The sequence below is a fragment of the Opisthocomus hoazin genome, chromosome 8, assembly GCF_030867145.1.
Source record: "Opisthocomus hoazin isolate bOpiHoa1 chromosome 8, bOpiHoa1.hap1, whole genome shotgun sequence".
In the NCBI taxonomy this organism is placed as follows: Eukaryota; Metazoa; Chordata; class Aves; order Opisthocomiformes; family Opisthocomidae; genus Opisthocomus; species Opisthocomus hoazin.
In genome coordinates this window covers 59,227,758-59,245,624 of record NC_134421.1, presented here as the reverse complement: position 1 = coordinate 59,245,624, position 17,867 = coordinate 59,227,758, and the positions used below count along the sequence as shown (strand labels likewise).

Genomic DNA, 17,867 nt, shown 5'->3' with positions numbered 1-17,867 from the left:
CCCCGTGGAAGGGACCCACGCTGGAGCAGTTCATGGAGGACTGTGTCCCGTGGGGGGGCCCCCATGCTGGAGCAGGGGCAGAGTGTGAGGAGGAAGGAATGGCAGCGACAACGTGTGATGAACTGACCACAACCCCCATTCCCCATCCCCCTGCACTGCTCGGGGCGGGGGAGGTAGAGAAAATCAGCAGTGAAGCTGAGCCTGGGAAGCAGGGAGGGAAGGTGTTTTAAGATTTGGTTTTATTTCTCATTACCCTGCTCCAATTTAATTGGCAATAAATAAAACTAATTTCTGCAAGTCGAATGTTTTGCCTGTGATGGTAATCGCTGAGTGATCTCTCCCTGCCCTTACCTCGACCCACAAGCCTTTTGTGACATTTTCTCTCCCCTGTCCAGCCGAGGAGGGGAAATGATAGAGTGGCTTTGGTGAGCACCCGGCGTCCAGCTCTCTGCAGAGATAATGCCACAAGGCAGCTCTTACTACTTAGTGGAATTTCTCACTCACATGGGAGAAAAACAGCTGCCAGAGAAGCACATACTTAAGCCACCACCAGAGCAGATGGGCTATGCCGTGCTCTAGACTTTCCATTTTTAGACGAATGAAGCAGTAACTTCTAAGTCCACATACGCTCAAGTGGTATTTAATTACTGCTTCAAACCAGACTACAAGAATCAACGAAGCACTGTAACAGCCCTTTGCTGCCATATGATTTTCAGAACTATAACCAATTGCAAGGTACAGTTTTGTAAGAGCTACAACAACAAAGAGATTGTCTGTTTATGTCACGTTTAAAACAATGCAATTTTTCTCAGTTTCGCAGAAATACACCCAAGGTGCGGTCTACTGAGAGGAAAATCTAAAACTAGAACTTCTGATTTTCTGCTGCTCATCCTGTCCTGCAACCTAGCAATGTTTGTCACATACACTGACCAGTCTTCTCCTCCTACCTTATCCCATCCACACCATTTTCTACCAAATGTGTTTGTTCTCTTTAGAATACAGCTCTCAGAATGTAAGGTCCTCAATCCTTACATTTTTACTAAATTACATCTTTTTTCTTGCCTCTCATTACGTAAGAATAACGGCAAGGCATGCCAGAGACAGACACATACCCCAAGAGGTCTGGGATGGTGTCCAGAAAAATGACAGTCTAATTTCTCAGATTCTTCAGCTCCATCCGCTTCTCCTTCATCACTGGACAATCTGCTTGTTAAATCTCCTCCCATGGAAGGCAGTGGCAGTTCTGGTACGTACCCGCTGTGGTTTGAAGAACTGTTGCTGTTTATGCTATTTGCAGATGACGGTCTAGAAGGAGAATATACATTTAAATCATCAGTGTTCAAACACTCTGCAATCCTACCCGCTGGAGTCAAGCGTCAAAGTAAACTATGCCAGAAATTATCATATAAAGAATGACAGTAAGATACAGAGTAGCTAACATTTGGTCTTGTCAGAAATATATCATGGGTTATCATCAAGTTAATGTGAACAGAAGCACCTTTGTATTGCCTGAGATTTTAAACTTGCCATGAGGTTGAGTTTCAGATCATGACAGAGGCAAAGTATACAAAAAATGCAAACAAAAATCAGATGTGTATAATCTTCTTACACAGCACCATTACTCTGCTACTTGATTGATCCCACGGGTCCAGTTGTAAAATTTTTTTTCATATCAAAGTACTGCTGAAATTAGTGTACTAAATACAAGAGTGTTTAGCTGACACTCTCTACAGCTAGATTAGTCGGTGAAGTAACTGGAAGGACCTCTTAACAGCATGTAGGTTTTCTTCACCTCTGTCTAAAATCCAGTAATACGAAGCGGTAACGCCTTTGCAGCACAGGGCATGATGGTGCCTTGCCTTTCAAAAGTAGCTTGGAAACAAATCAGATTAGAAGTGGGGGTGAAAAGGATTCTCAATTACAGTTTGTACAACGAAGAACGTGTGTGGATCTCTGTGGCTGGAGGAGATGTCCACATCGAGCAATATCTGATCTTCTTCAAGCTCAGGAATTTATGCTATCGGGACACAGCAGCCACTAAGACTGTGGACAGGTGCCCTCTTCTGAACTGAGCAGGGATTGCTCAACAACGCCCATCAGCTAGAAATAACTGCTGCAGTTGCGGCTGCAAGGAATAGATTGTGCGAGTGCTCCTTAGCCCTCAGGAAAAGTCAGCCAGGTCAAGTCAAGTCACCTTCAGGGAAAGCAGCAAGCTTTGCCTCAGCAGAGCAGGGAGCACTCACACAACCTCTCCCAGCAGCAGAGCTGCGGGCTTGCTGGCTCCCAGCAGAGAGGTAGCGAGGCTCTCCTCTGACACGGCTGCTTGCAAAAACAGACAGGACGACAGAACAGAGGCACTGCAGCAGAGACAGAAGCGTGGACTGTACAAACGCAACCTATGACCACTAAACTCCTCCTCAGGCACCACTGCCTTCCCAATTTCTTCAGCTGACTCTCACCGAACTGCATTCCAGTTCTGTTTCTTTGTAACACCTACTAAAACCAACACCTGCCTGTCCCTCTGTGCTCCTCTCTATGTTAACGCTGTGTGAGCTCACTCCTTTTACAAGAATTCCGCAGACTTCTCACCACTTTATTTATTTAGGGGTATTCTTTCATCGTCCTTTCACTCAAACCCTGTAAGACCCACCTCTGCCACTGTATGAATAAAATTTCATTACAGCTTGATGAGCACCCAGAAAACACTGGGAATGGCTGTCTCTGTAAAACCTGAGATAGCAAATACAACAAGTGTCTCTTTGAAACAGGGACTTAGTACAAAATCCCCAAAATGGGCACCCAATCCTGACCAAGGCCTCTGCAAAGAAAAGAAATACGAAACAAAATAAACATGAACAAAACCAACTAGTTCAGCTCTATCTACTCCAGCCAAAACTAGTACCAAAACCCCCCCGCCAACAAACAAAACACATGGGAAGTTTACCAGAGGATAAGTAGAACTCAGTAGATCTAACACATCATGCTTGTTTTCTAAAGGGATGTCTTTAGAAGTTTGCATTGTTTTTCTGAAGATTGTTTTTGTCCTTTACAAGAAAAATCTTCAAAATGAGGAAATACATGCTATGGACAGTTTCAAATCAACAGTTTTAAGAACTAGCTGATTACACTGTCATTTACACTAAATTATGCCTTGTTTTAGAAGACATTCCATTAATGTAATCGGTGAAGTATTTGCAGAGAAAAATTCTACATAAATGTGCAGAAATTCACCACTGGTACCTACCCTGATTCATGTAAATAGACTTCTATTCCCTAAAGTGTCAGAATGACTCGAATGTAAACCTTCCTGATTATTACTGACCATTTTAGTGAAAAAATGCAGTTAGTCTGAGATTCCGATCAGAGGGCGGACAGGACTCCTCACCCCATTCCCAATCCACAGGCTACCACGGACAGATTTAGGTTAATATAAACATGGTCTATCTTCTGCTGCTACCAGCAACTCTTGTATTAATACGTTTCATCCTGCAACAGCCTAAAGAAATACCAAATGCTCATAAAAGAAGCTGTACGGAAGGCTACAACATTTCTTACAGCACTTTGAGAATGCAACACTCCGCACTGGAGAATTGCTTACCTTGGAAGTACAGAATTTGGTGGCCTAGATTTTGCAGGAGATGTTACTTTAGACTCTTGCCCAGAGTTCACTGAAGATCCTGACAGCGCATCTTGTGCTGGTGTGGGCTGGCTCTGATAGCTTTCCCTTGCAGATGGTGGATGCTCTTTGTCTTTTGCAACTTCTTTTTCCCTGGATCGAGCTTTGTGTTCAGCTAGAAGGATGTCAAACTGTTTTTTACGGCCTGGAACTGCTCGTCGATGATTAAGTGAATGAGTCTAAAAATAGGGTGGTTAAAAAGCATTTGTGTGTGCATGACATTGTTTATGAGTCCTCTATACTTCTGATATACCACAACTCTAAAAGATAAAATCTACTTCAAACAACTTTAGCCACAGTTATGGAAATAAAGCTGTTCTTCCACACTATCTTTGATAATTTATGAAGTCATTCTTGAGAAATGCCAACATCAAGGCTAAAATTACTTTTTGCAACAATTTTCATGCAATAGAGTCTATTGACTTACCTTTTCCAAGACAGAAAATATAATTCCAATAATTTTAAAATATTAACAAATAACATCATTGTAGCTCTTATAATGAAAAATTGATTTCATAGGATTGAAAAATGTGAATACAGTTTAAACTGAATTTAACTGACCATCTCTACTGACAGGCAGCACATACACTTACAAATGTTCATTATAAATGTCTTACAGTGCTGCTACTTTTTGACATGAGACTTATTACTATCACAAGGTGAGCCTCCAAGTAATTTATTATACACAGATAATGTTAATTTTTTTTACTAAAAATTGACTATACTTCAACATTGTTGGACATATGAACCAAAAAAGCATTGAAATAACACTTGTGCTTCTACATGAAACGTTAATGCTTTTTGCATAACAAAATGACAAGAAAAAAAAATCTTTTTAGAAGTATCAGTGGAATAATGCAGATGCTCTGATTCAAAGAAACAGAATTACTCAAAGGAATTACCTGAAGACAGCGTCTGAATACCATACCCATTGTCTGTAAGACAGGAGCAGGTATGACCTCTCAAACTACTGCGGTAGGACTTAAACTATAACAAAGCATCTGATATTTTATCTTCTAAGAAAAATACCTTGCAGGTGAGCGATCTTGTGCAAGGTTTCTTTGTTTCAGGATCCAGTACTCCACAGTGTTTATTTGGGTCAAACTCTCTTTCTGTTTGATGGAGGGGGTGGGGAGAAAAAGAAAAAGGAGAAAAACCAGATGATTACAGAAGTTTTAATCAGAGCAGCTATCGTTTTTGCCTGGTAAGTACTTAATTCAACCAGGCTCAGCCTGAACCACTGTTCCCAACCCTAGTACCTCATAGTAATGTGATGTGCATCACTCACAGCTGTGCATTTTTTTGTCCTTACATGTTTCAAACTATTTGAGGCAGGATTTCAGAGACTTCATAGAAATACGTCTGCTTACAGAGCTGCACTCAACAGAGTCGCCCAAACACAGAACCAAGCCAAATACCCGCAAGTTCCATTCCCTCTCTAACGCTGGCAGCCTCTGAGGCCGTGAAACACAGCCTCTGCAAATCTACCTTCTGAGGCTGGTGAAGAGACATTCAGACTAAATATCAGAAGTGCTCTGAACAACATTTCTTCGACATACTCAGAAACTCTGAAAAACAACACGTGGTGTCTCAAAAGTAAATGCTAGATTACTAGTGGCATGTTAAAAACGAAGTTTACCTAAATCTGCTCCCAAATCTGTGTAAAAATAACGCGTAGGTTAGTTCTTATTTCCCTAAGCAAAGGGAGGCATAGAGTTTAAAGTTTGCAGAGATTATGAAAAAAGGCATTCACATGAGTTCTACTCATGATTAACGTTAAAAGTGCATTAATATTTAATATGCCGTATTTGCATATTTAATTTTCATTAATATTTTAGTATTTATATACCACAGATAGCATCACCTCCTTTAGGTTACGTTAATACAATTTTAGGGTTTGCACTACAGAGCTGTAGTGAAACTATGGACATACACTTTTCAGTTTATGCCACCAAAAAATAAAAATCTACCATATCATTATATACCTTGATATTGTATGTTTTAATTCGCAGACTGGTTTGCTTTTGTTTGATAGTGGAAGATAAACTATTTGCCAAAGCCTATTTTAACTATAGAGTGGTGCTACATTCAGATGTAATAAACACACTGTACTCAAACACAACATTTAATCTGAGGATCTAAAAATTCTTTATAAACAAACAAATTAGCGCTAAGATGAAGACAGCAATTCACAGCTACGTTACAATGTTATGACAGCACCACAGCAAGTAGAACAGCTGGAAGAAGAAACGTGAGGCCAAGTAGCCTATGTTACATGACAACTGTCATCCAGATATCACAATTACTAGCAGTTTTACGTATTCTGCTACATGGACTTAAAAAAGGTACACCAAACATTAAATACGTGGTTATGTTATCAAGCTATTAGCAGAGCCATACCAAAAAGTGAGCTTGGAAAAAAGAGTTGGCACTGTTTTTTTGGTGAAATCTACAAAGGAACTGAAATTTGTCACAACTAGTTGTAGTTCCTGTGGCCTTTACAGCACAACAGAAAGAGAAAAGTAGCTGTGTATGACTAAATATAATAAATATTTTTTCTTACTTAATGGATGAAAAAACGCATGTGCATGAACTAAGAGAGTTAATTACTCCTGGTTTTTAGATGTATGATGTTGCTATCACAGTTTCCTGAATCACTCTCCTAAAAACCTCAAAAGCAAATTAAAAAACAAACTAAGTAGACTATATGGGCTTACAAATATGCCTTCAAATGAACAGTCCTGAGGGTAATCATAAGGCCATGGAATGTGGTCTGAAAGTCACCAAGCAAGGACTGTTTTGGACAAACAGGGAAATATACTTCAAAAATCAGAAGTGCTCCCTTTGGGAGCATCCAGATTGCTACTTGTCAATAAGAGCGTCCAAACCAACCAAGACTTGCAGGACTGATTATAGCAAAATCAGTTTTTAGGAAACCATATAGAGGTAAAATCAACAGAATGAATTATAGTCAGAAAAAGTGGAAGCATCTAACAAATAACAAAATAGCATGCTTTCCCTGAGAACCAGAAAATATTAAGCAAACAGGAAACCACTTCTCCTGGCTGAAGTGTGCATGGCTGTTCCAGAGGAGTCATGAACATCTAATTGCCAGCTACAGACGTGCCTGGTTTGGGCAACACATTACATGAAGATTATCACCTTCTTCTCAATAACGAAATGCAGCTTCTGACTACCTCTGTATTAGGGAATGTGTAGTCTGAGAACCCCTAGTCTCCTGTGCACAGGCAGAGCTTGAGAAAGCTGTTTCTCCAGAATGGATTCCACTTCTTCACATACAGTGTATGGAGTAAAGAGCATTCATTATAACCTCACTGAAAGAAGAGGAAGGGTCAAAACTGAACTGCCTCAGATTCCTGTTCGCAATACAGTAGATATTCTTGGTGTAAACTGGGCATCTGCATTCTTTAACTTCATCCCAAAAAGAACTAAGGAAGATTTAGGAAAAAAAAATATTTTCTTTGCAGTTTGCTACTAGCGAACAGTGATCCACTTATGCTGGGCAGCTACAGGCTGTCTTTTGTGGTTCCACGAGCTGCTTCCTCTCTCTCACCAATGACAGCGCTCCTGAAAAGAGGGCAAGTTCATTCATCACCCCAACAACCACCAGCTCTCAGCAAAGAAAAAAGCCAAACTTCAGCCACAGTCAGGGAAATGGTACGAGAGAGAGTAGAGGTTGCTAAAATGGAAAGAAAACAGATGTAAACTGGGCAGACCTATTAAGCAGCTTCAAAAATTAACAGCTGTACAGTTCCACAGCAGCAGACTGAGGGGAAGCCTAAATCCCCTAGCCATCGTCTCATTCTGTTAATGTGGAATGAATGAAATTTATAAGATATCTAAATAATCATGCCATCGACCTTCGAAGATCTTTTTCTCTGCCTTTGCACAGTTCTGTATAACAATGGAGAGGAATCCATCACAGTGACACACAATCTACAGGCAACTCATCTACAGTGTTCTCAGGACTTCTTTTTGCATCATTGCTAAAATATTGTGTTGCTGCATCAATACGTGAGGCATCAGAAGGAAGACGGAACGGATTCTAAATCTGATAATGACAGAGGAGCTTTAAAAAAAGTAACAGTTCTGTAGATTTGTTAACCATATAAAAGTAAACTAACGCCTATTAGAGTGCTCAAAGCGTCCTGTGCAGAGCCAGTGTGGAAATTTCCACCAGTAAAATGTTCCCTAGCCTAGAAGACACCACAAGTGACAGCCCAGAGACAGAAAAGTGATGGAGCCACCTCCACAGGAAAAGCAAGCAAGCCGAAGGAAGGCCCTACAAAAATGATTCTCCTTTACGAACACATTTCAGCAAGCGCTCGCACAAAAAAGGTACAAGTATCACCTACAGCCCTGCGGTGCTATATGGTGACACGAAGAAAACAAGTATCTCAAAAAGTATCAGTTTCAATTGCCCAGGTAGGAATTCAGAACTTACTAGCTAACTCAAGCATCTAAACCATTAAAGGAAATACTAGGTAAAAAGAAACCAGTATTTTAAATTAAATGCAAAATATACAGAGTTTTTATTAGAATAACAAATTGGATTGTGGCAAGTGAAATGTAAGGTTTAAAAGCCTAATTGGCTACTTTCTTTTAATATTTTTTCATTTTGTGAATGCCATAATGAACAACGGTTCTGTTTTCTTACATGCCACCCTTAACTAGTTAAGAAAGCAATCAGTGTACTGAATCCTTTCAGGCAATGGTGTTGCTCCACAGCCCACACAGCCCTAGCAAACACCTCGCACTGGTCTGGAATCAAGCCAAGGCAGCAGTACCATGGCTAACTGCCAAGTTTGAGAAAAGGAAAAACATAAACCTGATTTTCAGTCAAAAAATCGGGCACACTCATTAACTGGAAATGAAAGCATTTAACTTGTACAACTTATACTTGGTTCATAACTAGTGCATGTTTAAAAATCCATGAACTAGCTTTCTGCCAAACTGACAATCTAATGCAGATCATGCTACCATTAGCAAAATTAGTCTTTCAGCACACACTAGAAGTCCCTGACCAAATCACAAAGTACTGCCAGCTGATGAATAGACCCTGCACAGCTTCTGAAGCCGTAAACTTGAGTCAGTTACTTTCTTTTTTATTAAAAAAAACCCCAAACCCTCAAAACATTTTGTTCCCTTTCATTCTGAACAAAAATATGTTTTCCAACTTTAAGGGGCAAATTCTCTACTTCCTGCCCAACAGCTGGCATAGGTCACCTCCAGGGAACTCCACAGAAAACAATTCTTCCTCCCAATGGTGGCAACAAAGCCCCTGCCCTCCCACAATGGGGCACTCTGTGCTTCAGTGGCAGATTTGCACGAGGACCTACATCCTCAGTACTGCTCTGCCTAAGGCCACCCAGGGCATTTCCACACCTAACGCTGCTCCCCCAACCCCACTGTCCTGTCTTCCTGAGGAAGACTGAGAGCCCCACGCTGCAAACGTCTTCGCTCGTGTGTGAATCACAGGGAAAGGGGTGGAGAGGAATTACAACTTTTAAGACTTCTGCAGCATTTCCTATATCTTCTTAGAATTTTCCAGTATTTAAAACCAAAAAAGAAGATTCTTTAAACAATCATGACTTGGTGGATAACCCAATGTCTTCAACCTCAACTTGATCACACCTCTACTAAAGTCACCCAAGCAAGGCACATTTTCTTTTGTTGTAAACAGACCCAAATTACATAACGGCTTGAGGAAGCCTTCTGCCTTTCTGTTTTAATGAAAACATTTTTATATGAAATTTATATTCGGCCTGTTGACCAGTTGAGAAAGGCATTAAACACACTAATTTCAAGCTAAACAGAATGTGTACTTTGAAAATATTTTACACATGCTAAGAGTGTGAAAGCTTTCTTTTTCATGTATGCAAACTGGCATCTTACAGTAAAAAATCAAACCAAAGCCAGGCTACAGCATTTTATTCGTACATCATTTCTGAGCTATAGAAACATTAACAAAGAAAGACACTATCTCAAAAGATGAACTACAACATCACTCACCGGAAAGTCTTTTGTAAGGCTTGTTACTGCTTTTAGTGCCATTTTGGTGTTTCTTGTCTATTGACGGAGCTATAATTCCTTTGCCATTCAGAATCTTTTCTGGTGACGGTGGCACTGACTTGGATGTCAAACCAGATTTAACCAAAGTTGGAGCAGGTATGGTGGATGAAGAGGCTGAGGAGGAGGTGATGGTGGTAGTGGTTGCAGAATTCATTTTAACGTTGGCACCATCTGCCTTCACTAGGTTAGGAATTTTCTCTAGACTGACTACTGGAACAGGAACACTGCAAAACCAAGGAAAAAGCTTCAAGTTGTATTTTCTGTACCAAAGATTTACAGTTACTTAATCCCCTTCCACAGATACAAAAATATTGATGCAAGTGACACAATTATCTTTAGACCAGACTAAAATGAAATACGTATTTTAGTAGCTTATTGACTATTTTTGTTTAATCAAAATGTTTACAAAACCAGGCATCTGTAAGGCCTGGCACTGTAGACAATCATGAAAATGAATCTTTGATTTTTTTTTTTTTAAGATCCAATCCCCTGCTATTCATCAACAGAGTAAGTTTTTGGTACTATGCAAAACATATTCCCTTACATATATGGTCTCATGCCTTTAACACAAGCACATATCAGATACATGTATGCTGTACTAAACTCACCATGATAACAAAGTAGTTTGCTAACAATATTAATATTTTTAAACAACAAACATTTGCTCAGAAGTGTCTGAATGACATACAAGTTATGGAACAAGGAGAAAAAAGATTTTAAGCATAGAAATCTTAACAGAGGTCCCTTTAAGAGTATTAAAATCCTCAATGAATTGAGCATTACTGAAAATGTGTTTTTAACAAAATCTTGTGAACTTAAAAATATTCTCAATATAATTATTAGCTTAGTTGGCTCTTTTCAAAATAAAGTTTGCAATAACTAACATCTCCTAACTTAACTACTGCCAAAGCAGATTTGTCGTACTAACAAATGTTACCTTCTCAATTTGGCGGCAAAAAAGATTAAGATAATTAATTTTCAATTCCAACATTATTTTAACATTTCCCTCTCCTATAGACATAAGGAAATAGCCAACAATGGTAGCTACTTTTCACCTACACAACAGCCCCAAAACTGCATGTCTTCTGACTACCAATTAATATATAATACATAAATTATATACCCCTCCTTACTGAAACAAACCCAGAGAAACATATTCATTTTAAAAACTACATTCTCAGAGCTTTAAGCCCAGGTTTCACTGGAGGCTGCAAATGCAAGCAGGAAGAACTTATTCAGTTCTTCCCATACATTGCCTGAAGAGTTCCTTTTGCCAAATAGTTAACTATCGGCCTTGTAAGCAAATTCACACACAGATCATGCAAACCTGACAATTTTCAGACTATCACACCACACTGAGTAAACCAAAGAACACAAGTTTTCTTAAACACAAATGTAATGGTGATGTTTAAAAGGTGAACAAATTCCTCATCTAGAAGCACGAGAGTCTCCTTAACAGTACTCCCGTATTTGCTTTCTGAATTGCACAGAACTAAGCTAACCTCTGTAATTTTAATCCCCAGCATAAAGGTGACAGTTGAGGAGGCTGTCCCGCACAGAATAAATTCTTAACTCGGGGATTCTTTAATCTATTATTGTCTTAAAAGTTTAACTTGATGTACATGCTTAACAGTAAAACAAAACATATAAATAAAGGGTGCGAAATTACTCCGTAGCAAACTGTACTCAAAGAATAACCTGATTCTTGCACATCACTGCAATAACTTTGCATGGCAGCGCAGAGCTTCTACAAGGGCATTACTCCTGTGACGTCTGTTAAACACACAACCGCTGTCAAATCAGTATGTATTCTGCAGTACGCTGGCACGTTGCAGTTCAGGTACACAGAGCTTCTCGCCAGAGATCACACTGCTGTCAGCGTTCCAAGACAGGCAGTGTTTGCCTGCCCGTGCCGTGCTGCATGGTTCGGAGCTTCCTCCCATTCACCACTCTCACATAATTTCAGTCTTTTGTGTCTGAAAAACGGCACCTTTGCTGCATTCTTCCCACAGAAGGAACGGTTAGCAGGTGTGGAGTTTGTAAAAGCAGAAAAAGATGACTGCGAGATGGCATTCTCCATGTGACACCCTTTGGAAACATTGGAAGCAGAGTCCAAAATAACTCACATCTTGACCTTCCTGGGCTACTGCGAAACCTCTGTTTCTCTGCAGCTGATAAGCAGAAAGTGCGGCCTGTGTGGCTGGGGTGGACTGTCCCGTACTGGAAAGTTGTTATCTTTGTTCTAAAGGTATTTTAACATAGAAAAATGTACAAACCTTGATAGAAACAATGCGTATATGAAAAGAAGATTTAGACACCAAGAAAAATTGTGGAGCTGGAATTAAAATCTGTGAAACTTCCATCTACTGTGGTACGATAAACACAGCAGCCAGCTAGTTGGAATACAGATTCGACTGCAGTAAAATGTAGAGCGCTGGCCAGTTACTAAGTAAAAAAAAAATGTAACTTACTCACAGAACCAGAACTGCATTGAGTATTTCAATGACAATGCAAACATGGAGCTACGAAAGAGAGTATTTATTTGATCCTCCTCTTCTTTTTTAAACTGCCCGGAATGTTAAGTGACAGGCAGAAATTACAACATCTCACAGAATCACAGAATAGTAGGGGTTGGAAGGGACCTCTGTGGGTCATCTAGTCCAACCCCCCTGCCGAAGCAGGGTCACCTACAGCAGGCTGCACAGGACCTTGTCCAGGCGGGACTTGAATATCTCCAGGGAAGGAGACTCCACAACCTCCCTGGGCAGCCTGTTCCAGGGCTCCGTCACCCTCAGAGGGAAGAAGTTCTTCCTCATGTTCAGACGGAACTTCCTGTGCCTCAGTTTGTGCCCATTGCCCCTTGTCCTGTCACTGGGCACCACTGAAAAGAGCTTGGCCCCATCCTCCTGACACCCACCCTTCAGATATTTATAAGCATTTATTAGGTCCCCTCGCAGCCTTCTCTTCTTCAGGCTGAACAAGCCCAGCTCCCTCAGCCTCTCCTCGTAGAGGAGATGTTCCAGTCCCCTCATCATCTCAGAGCAGGAATTAATTTTTTTTGCTTTTAAATAGATGGCAACTATGTTTTCGGAAAATAGGAGAATCTTCTAACTTTAGATTAAGTAGTTTTACTATATAAAAACTGTAAACATATATGAATCATGCCCAGTTTCTCAGATTCAGAGTACTGATACACAGTGAAGGGATCGAGTGTATTATCTAGTCTAGTATTAAAATATGGTTAATATGAAAAAAGTTTCTCTGATTTGCAGTGCTCAGAACCTCAAATTCTAGGGCACATAGGGATGGATCACTGTGATAATGAACAAAGCCCAGGGGAGGGAACATTTTTGTGTAGTTTTGTTACAGATCAAAAAGTCAACCTTTAGTACGCATTTCACTGCAATGTAGAAGAAAAAAGAAAAATACTCCAGTATTTGAAGGCACAGATTCTATAGGACTCCTGACAGTCTACAGTATATTATTTGAGACTTTAGAACGTACAGATCATAATTTCTCTCTTCTTTTTTTTTTTTTTAAATGTAAGTGGGTACTGCATTCAACGCTAAGGAACTCTAGAGGAACTCTAGTTCATCTTAGCGTAACATACAAAGATCAATCAATAACCAAACTGCAAATTGGAAGCTGCACAGGACCAGTGACAATCACCAACTAATGAGGACTAAAAAGGTAAATAAATCACAAATGCTTATATTTCTATTGGATGGTCAAAGACAGTTCTTTTCCGAAACTGAGTTTTTTGAGTGAAAATTGAGGATTTCTTTAAAAGGTTTGTTAGAAAAATAAAAAAATAAGTTCCTTAATCTTGTTTACTATATTTTTAAAAGAATTTTTGAATGAAGACTCTCTTTAGATTTACTAAAGAAAATTGCTGAAAGGGACAATCAGAAAAACAACATGCAACAAACATAAAATCCGAGGAAGGGCACATGACAGTCAGTAAATATGAGAAAAATGGGAGTACAGATGATTGCCAAAGATAGGTGAGAAAAATCTGTATTCAGCAAGGACACCTAAAGGACAGTAAAATAGTTATTAGCAATGCAAAAATGACAGAAATCTTCAGTATTTTTTCTATACTAAGAAGGAAGCATGAGAACATTCTCCAATCAGATAAAAATGGTTTCTGATTCCCTCAGTAAGTGTAAAGTACCAGCTGAAAAATCACGATCTTCTTTTTTTTACATAAGCAAATCTGGATAATGTGGCCATGAGTTCCAAAAGACTTGGAGAGATATTTGGTCTTAGCACATTAATTTCTAATTGTATCTTGGAATATTTTGAAACTTAGAGAAGCTAGCTGAGTGCTGCTGTTGCATCCACACTGAAAACCCAAACCAGACTGTCTTGGGAGAAATAATGGAAAAACTAATAAAAATAAACTGATAAACAATTAGTTCACATGGTTTTCCTGAAAATCAGATCTTGGCAAAGAAATCTAGTTTTACTTTTTGATGAGGTTACCAGTTAAGCTGACAAAGATAACTGTGAAAATGTTCCGACTTTTGAAAGGCATTATAAAACACAAACAAGAATAGTTTGAAAGCAAATGTTAAACAACACAATATTATAAACTAGCTTCTCAGAGATTTATTATCCTATAAGGGTGCTTGCTAGGGGGACTTTTTAGCCATCATTACCAAGTCTGACATGACTGAAAACTTCACTGGTCTTTAGAAATAAATATAAGATTACTGGTTATAGCATTTACTGACGGAATCAGGATCGAGGGAAGCTAAATAATGAACAGACAAAGGCAGTTATAAAAAGTAGCATGGAGCGTTTGGTAAAGTTCATTAACTCAAAAAGGTATTTTAATAAAAGCAAATGTAAGGTTACACACGAAATAACAAACTAAGTCTGCAGTGAAAATACGGGGAAACAATGCAATGGAAAAGTGACAAAAATATTTAGTGGTCACAGTGGATAAGCAATATAAGCTTTTATTTTATTGTTGCACTTACACTAAAAAAGGGATATGGCAAATAAGATTAAGAAGTACATTCAGTTTTCACACATCCCTGATTATACTGATACTGGAATATGGCTTCCAGTGTTCCTGACCGGTGGTTCAATACCAGTGTTGATGAATAACCAGGGAACCCGAAAAAGGCTACAAAAATATCTAAGGGCTACACGAAGTGCTTGATCATGACAGGATTCAAAAGCTCATTCTCTTTTTCAAATGTGATAACTGATTTCCTTCTGTTTGCTCATGTTGTTGGTCAGGCAGTTGGACTAGATGATCACTGTAGGTCCCTTCCAACTGAAATACTCTATTTTATTCTATTCTGACTACTCCTTCAGCAGAACCTGCAACAAACTCCCGAAAAAAGAGTGAATCTCCCTCCTCAGCTTCTTATGGCAACTTTTTTTGCTTCCAAGCCATCGCTTGTCATTGTCATTCACAAGCAAGAAAAATATTTTTTGTAGTATTGTAGTATGTCACAACACTCCTCATACCTGGAGTTCCTTATTACCGCTGTTTTCCTTTCTTCAGGCTTTTAAAAATTATTTTTCCTTGCTGTTATATAATTTTGCTGGTGTTTTTTTTTTTTTTGGTCATTCGTAACTACATTAATTCATTCAACTCTTTTTAAATTTGTGAGAAAAGATACTCACAAATGTTTAAAAACTTAAAACTTTATTCTATTCTACATTGCTGGGATCGTCTCCACAATGTAACAAAGTATTTGTGATTCAGTGGGTAGAATATCTGGTCCAAGTTAACTCTGCTGAATTTTGTTTCCAGTTCCATGCTGTACTAGGAACATCCTTAAATCTTGACTAGCTTCACTTTCTCAACCTCAGTATGAATAATTTCCTAACACAAAGAATAAAGACTAAGAGATGATAAAAAGAATCCTTTGAAAAGTGACATTATAAAAATTAAATTATTACCCATAGGTACACCTTTGTGATCTTATTCCTGTTTACAGAAAGACTGTCAGTTATCTACACGTTCATGAAACCCACATAATTTCCATCTCATTTTCTTAATTTTCTGAACTTCCAGCAGGCAACGGCTAATCCTCTTGGAGGGAGGTCAAGGAGACTTGCTTCAGCTGGTATCTCGAGGCTAGCTTACTTTAATACTTTACCCCAGTTTTGCACTGCCTCAGGATGACGGAGGGGTGGAAATGAACATCTCGCAGCATCACAGCACTGACATCCTCCAGGGCAGTGCTCAGAAGCTGCGCTGGGGCACAGCAAGCAAAGCGTTATCCTTTGCAGGTCAGCAGAGAGAGCTCCTGGCCACAGGAATGCCTTTTCTAAAGGATAAGTATCTGAGGTGTTCTTCTTATGATCGTTTGTTCATTATTATTGTTATTAATGCCAATCATCTTACTCTTTGCCTTTTTTTCTCTATTTTCTACCCTTCTGCTATACCTCTTACCATCTCGACTGCAAGCTTCAGAAAACAATAGTTTATGTTTATCTCGTGCACAGCGCAGTGGTGCTCCAGCACTGCTCCAGTCTCTGAGCACCGCTATATTAATAGCAATGATGTTAGGGAGATACAGGAAAAAAAAATCAGAGCTGACGGATATTTCTCGATGATGTATTCACAATAATCCTTCATATTCCAGCTACAAGAAGGGAAGTACTAAAACAGTGGCTAGAAAATGAAACCATTCCAAATCTCTTTCGTCTGATCATTCCGAACATGTTTTTTAAAGCATTAGCTGAGGAGCAAGCGGAACCTCTACAGCACATCTTTGAACAACACAGGATGTGACGAGAAGGAGCTACCTGGTCAATATTTAAGATGATGACTAATCAAAACTACAATGAATTAAACAATGGAAGAGATGGGTATACATGTAGGCACGCATGACAACAGACAGATCTACTGGGCCATGCTGCTGCAGAGGCCATTGCTGAAATACCACTACTAACTGTAACAGCTAAAATTTAAAAGAGATGCTGTACGAAAGAATCAGGCAAGTGCAACAAAGGTTATTCCAGCTCTGGAAAGCAATCTTTATAAGTGATACAATTCCTGAATTAAGATAGTTTGATAACCGTTTGGAAGAACCTATGTCAAGTAAATATTTGTGGTAAGAGACTACAACATAACAGAAAAAGCACTGAATAACTGGAAGCTTCTGAGGATGATAAATCACATTTTGATACATGATGAATCCTATTTGCATTTTTGAGACAAATGTATTTGTGTCAATTGAGTAGTTCTTTCCAAAGGGTAAGTGGGTGAAATTCTACAGCTTGTGCAGACAGCTGAATGGAAGATAAGATTATATCTTAAAAAACAGTAAATTTTATGAACAATATTTCCTTTAAGAAAATCAGATCTGCTGAATATTTGCTAGAATTCTAAATAAAAGTTATAATCTGCTAACGGAATAGGAACAAATACTTTCTTCCATAACAACTGTCAGCTCTCTATAACCTGTGATGATTATCAGACAGATTTTATGCTTTGACAAGTCATGTCATCTAAGGCACTTCATAGTAAATTTTGAAAGACAATTTCATTCATCTCCACTTCAGACTGTTCGTGATTTGTTATGTGATGATTACAACACCTTTAACTACTATATGCCTCATTTTTCCCCACTGGTAAACAAACTCACAGTATTATCTCCCAGCAGAGGTGCAAGAATTGGGTAATTTACAGGTACGACTACAGACATACTCATTGCCAAAGTATTAACAGAGCAGTATGACAGTTTTAAACAGCTAAATCCACCTCGTTAATCATCCATAAATGTTTGGGATGTTCCCAATAAAGGGAAAAGGGACTGGTGGAAATGCTCAGTTATTTTGTTCCCTTCCAGCTTTTACTGACTGACAGAATGCCATCTGTTGCCAGAACGGAAGATATTGTTTATAGATTCAGTTAGTGTGCTGCAATGTGGATATGTAAGTTGCTGTCTGTAACACTAGGATAAGAAACAGGTTTATAGTCAATAGAGGTAATACTCTGAAGTCCTTTCTGGTTTTCTTTTAATTAGACTTAAAAAAAAAATATATCTCTTGCATAAAATTCCTCTCCAGCATTCAGAAGAAAAGCTCACTATTCAGTCAAGAATATATATATTTTTATAATAGTAAG

General features: G+C 38.9%; 1 protein-coding gene across 2 annotated transcripts in view; it reads right to left on the bottom strand.

Moving 5' to 3' along the window:
• Positions 1-17,867, bottom strand: part of ATXN7L1 (ataxin 7 like 1) — a 122,012-nt gene that overhangs the window by 17,236 nt on the left and 86,909 nt on the right. For both annotated transcript variants that reach the window (XM_075428111.1, XM_075428112.1), the window contains 4 exons: positions 9,710-9,993; positions 4,706-4,788; positions 3,599-3,855; positions 1,113-1,305 (listed from right to left, as the gene is read on the bottom strand). In XM_075428111.1, the coding sequence (XP_075284226.1) occupies positions 1,113-1,305; positions 3,599-3,855; positions 4,706-4,788; positions 9,710-9,993 (817 nt within the window). The remainder of the gene's footprint in view (positions 1-1,112; positions 1,306-3,598; positions 3,856-4,705; positions 4,789-9,709; positions 9,994-17,867) is intronic.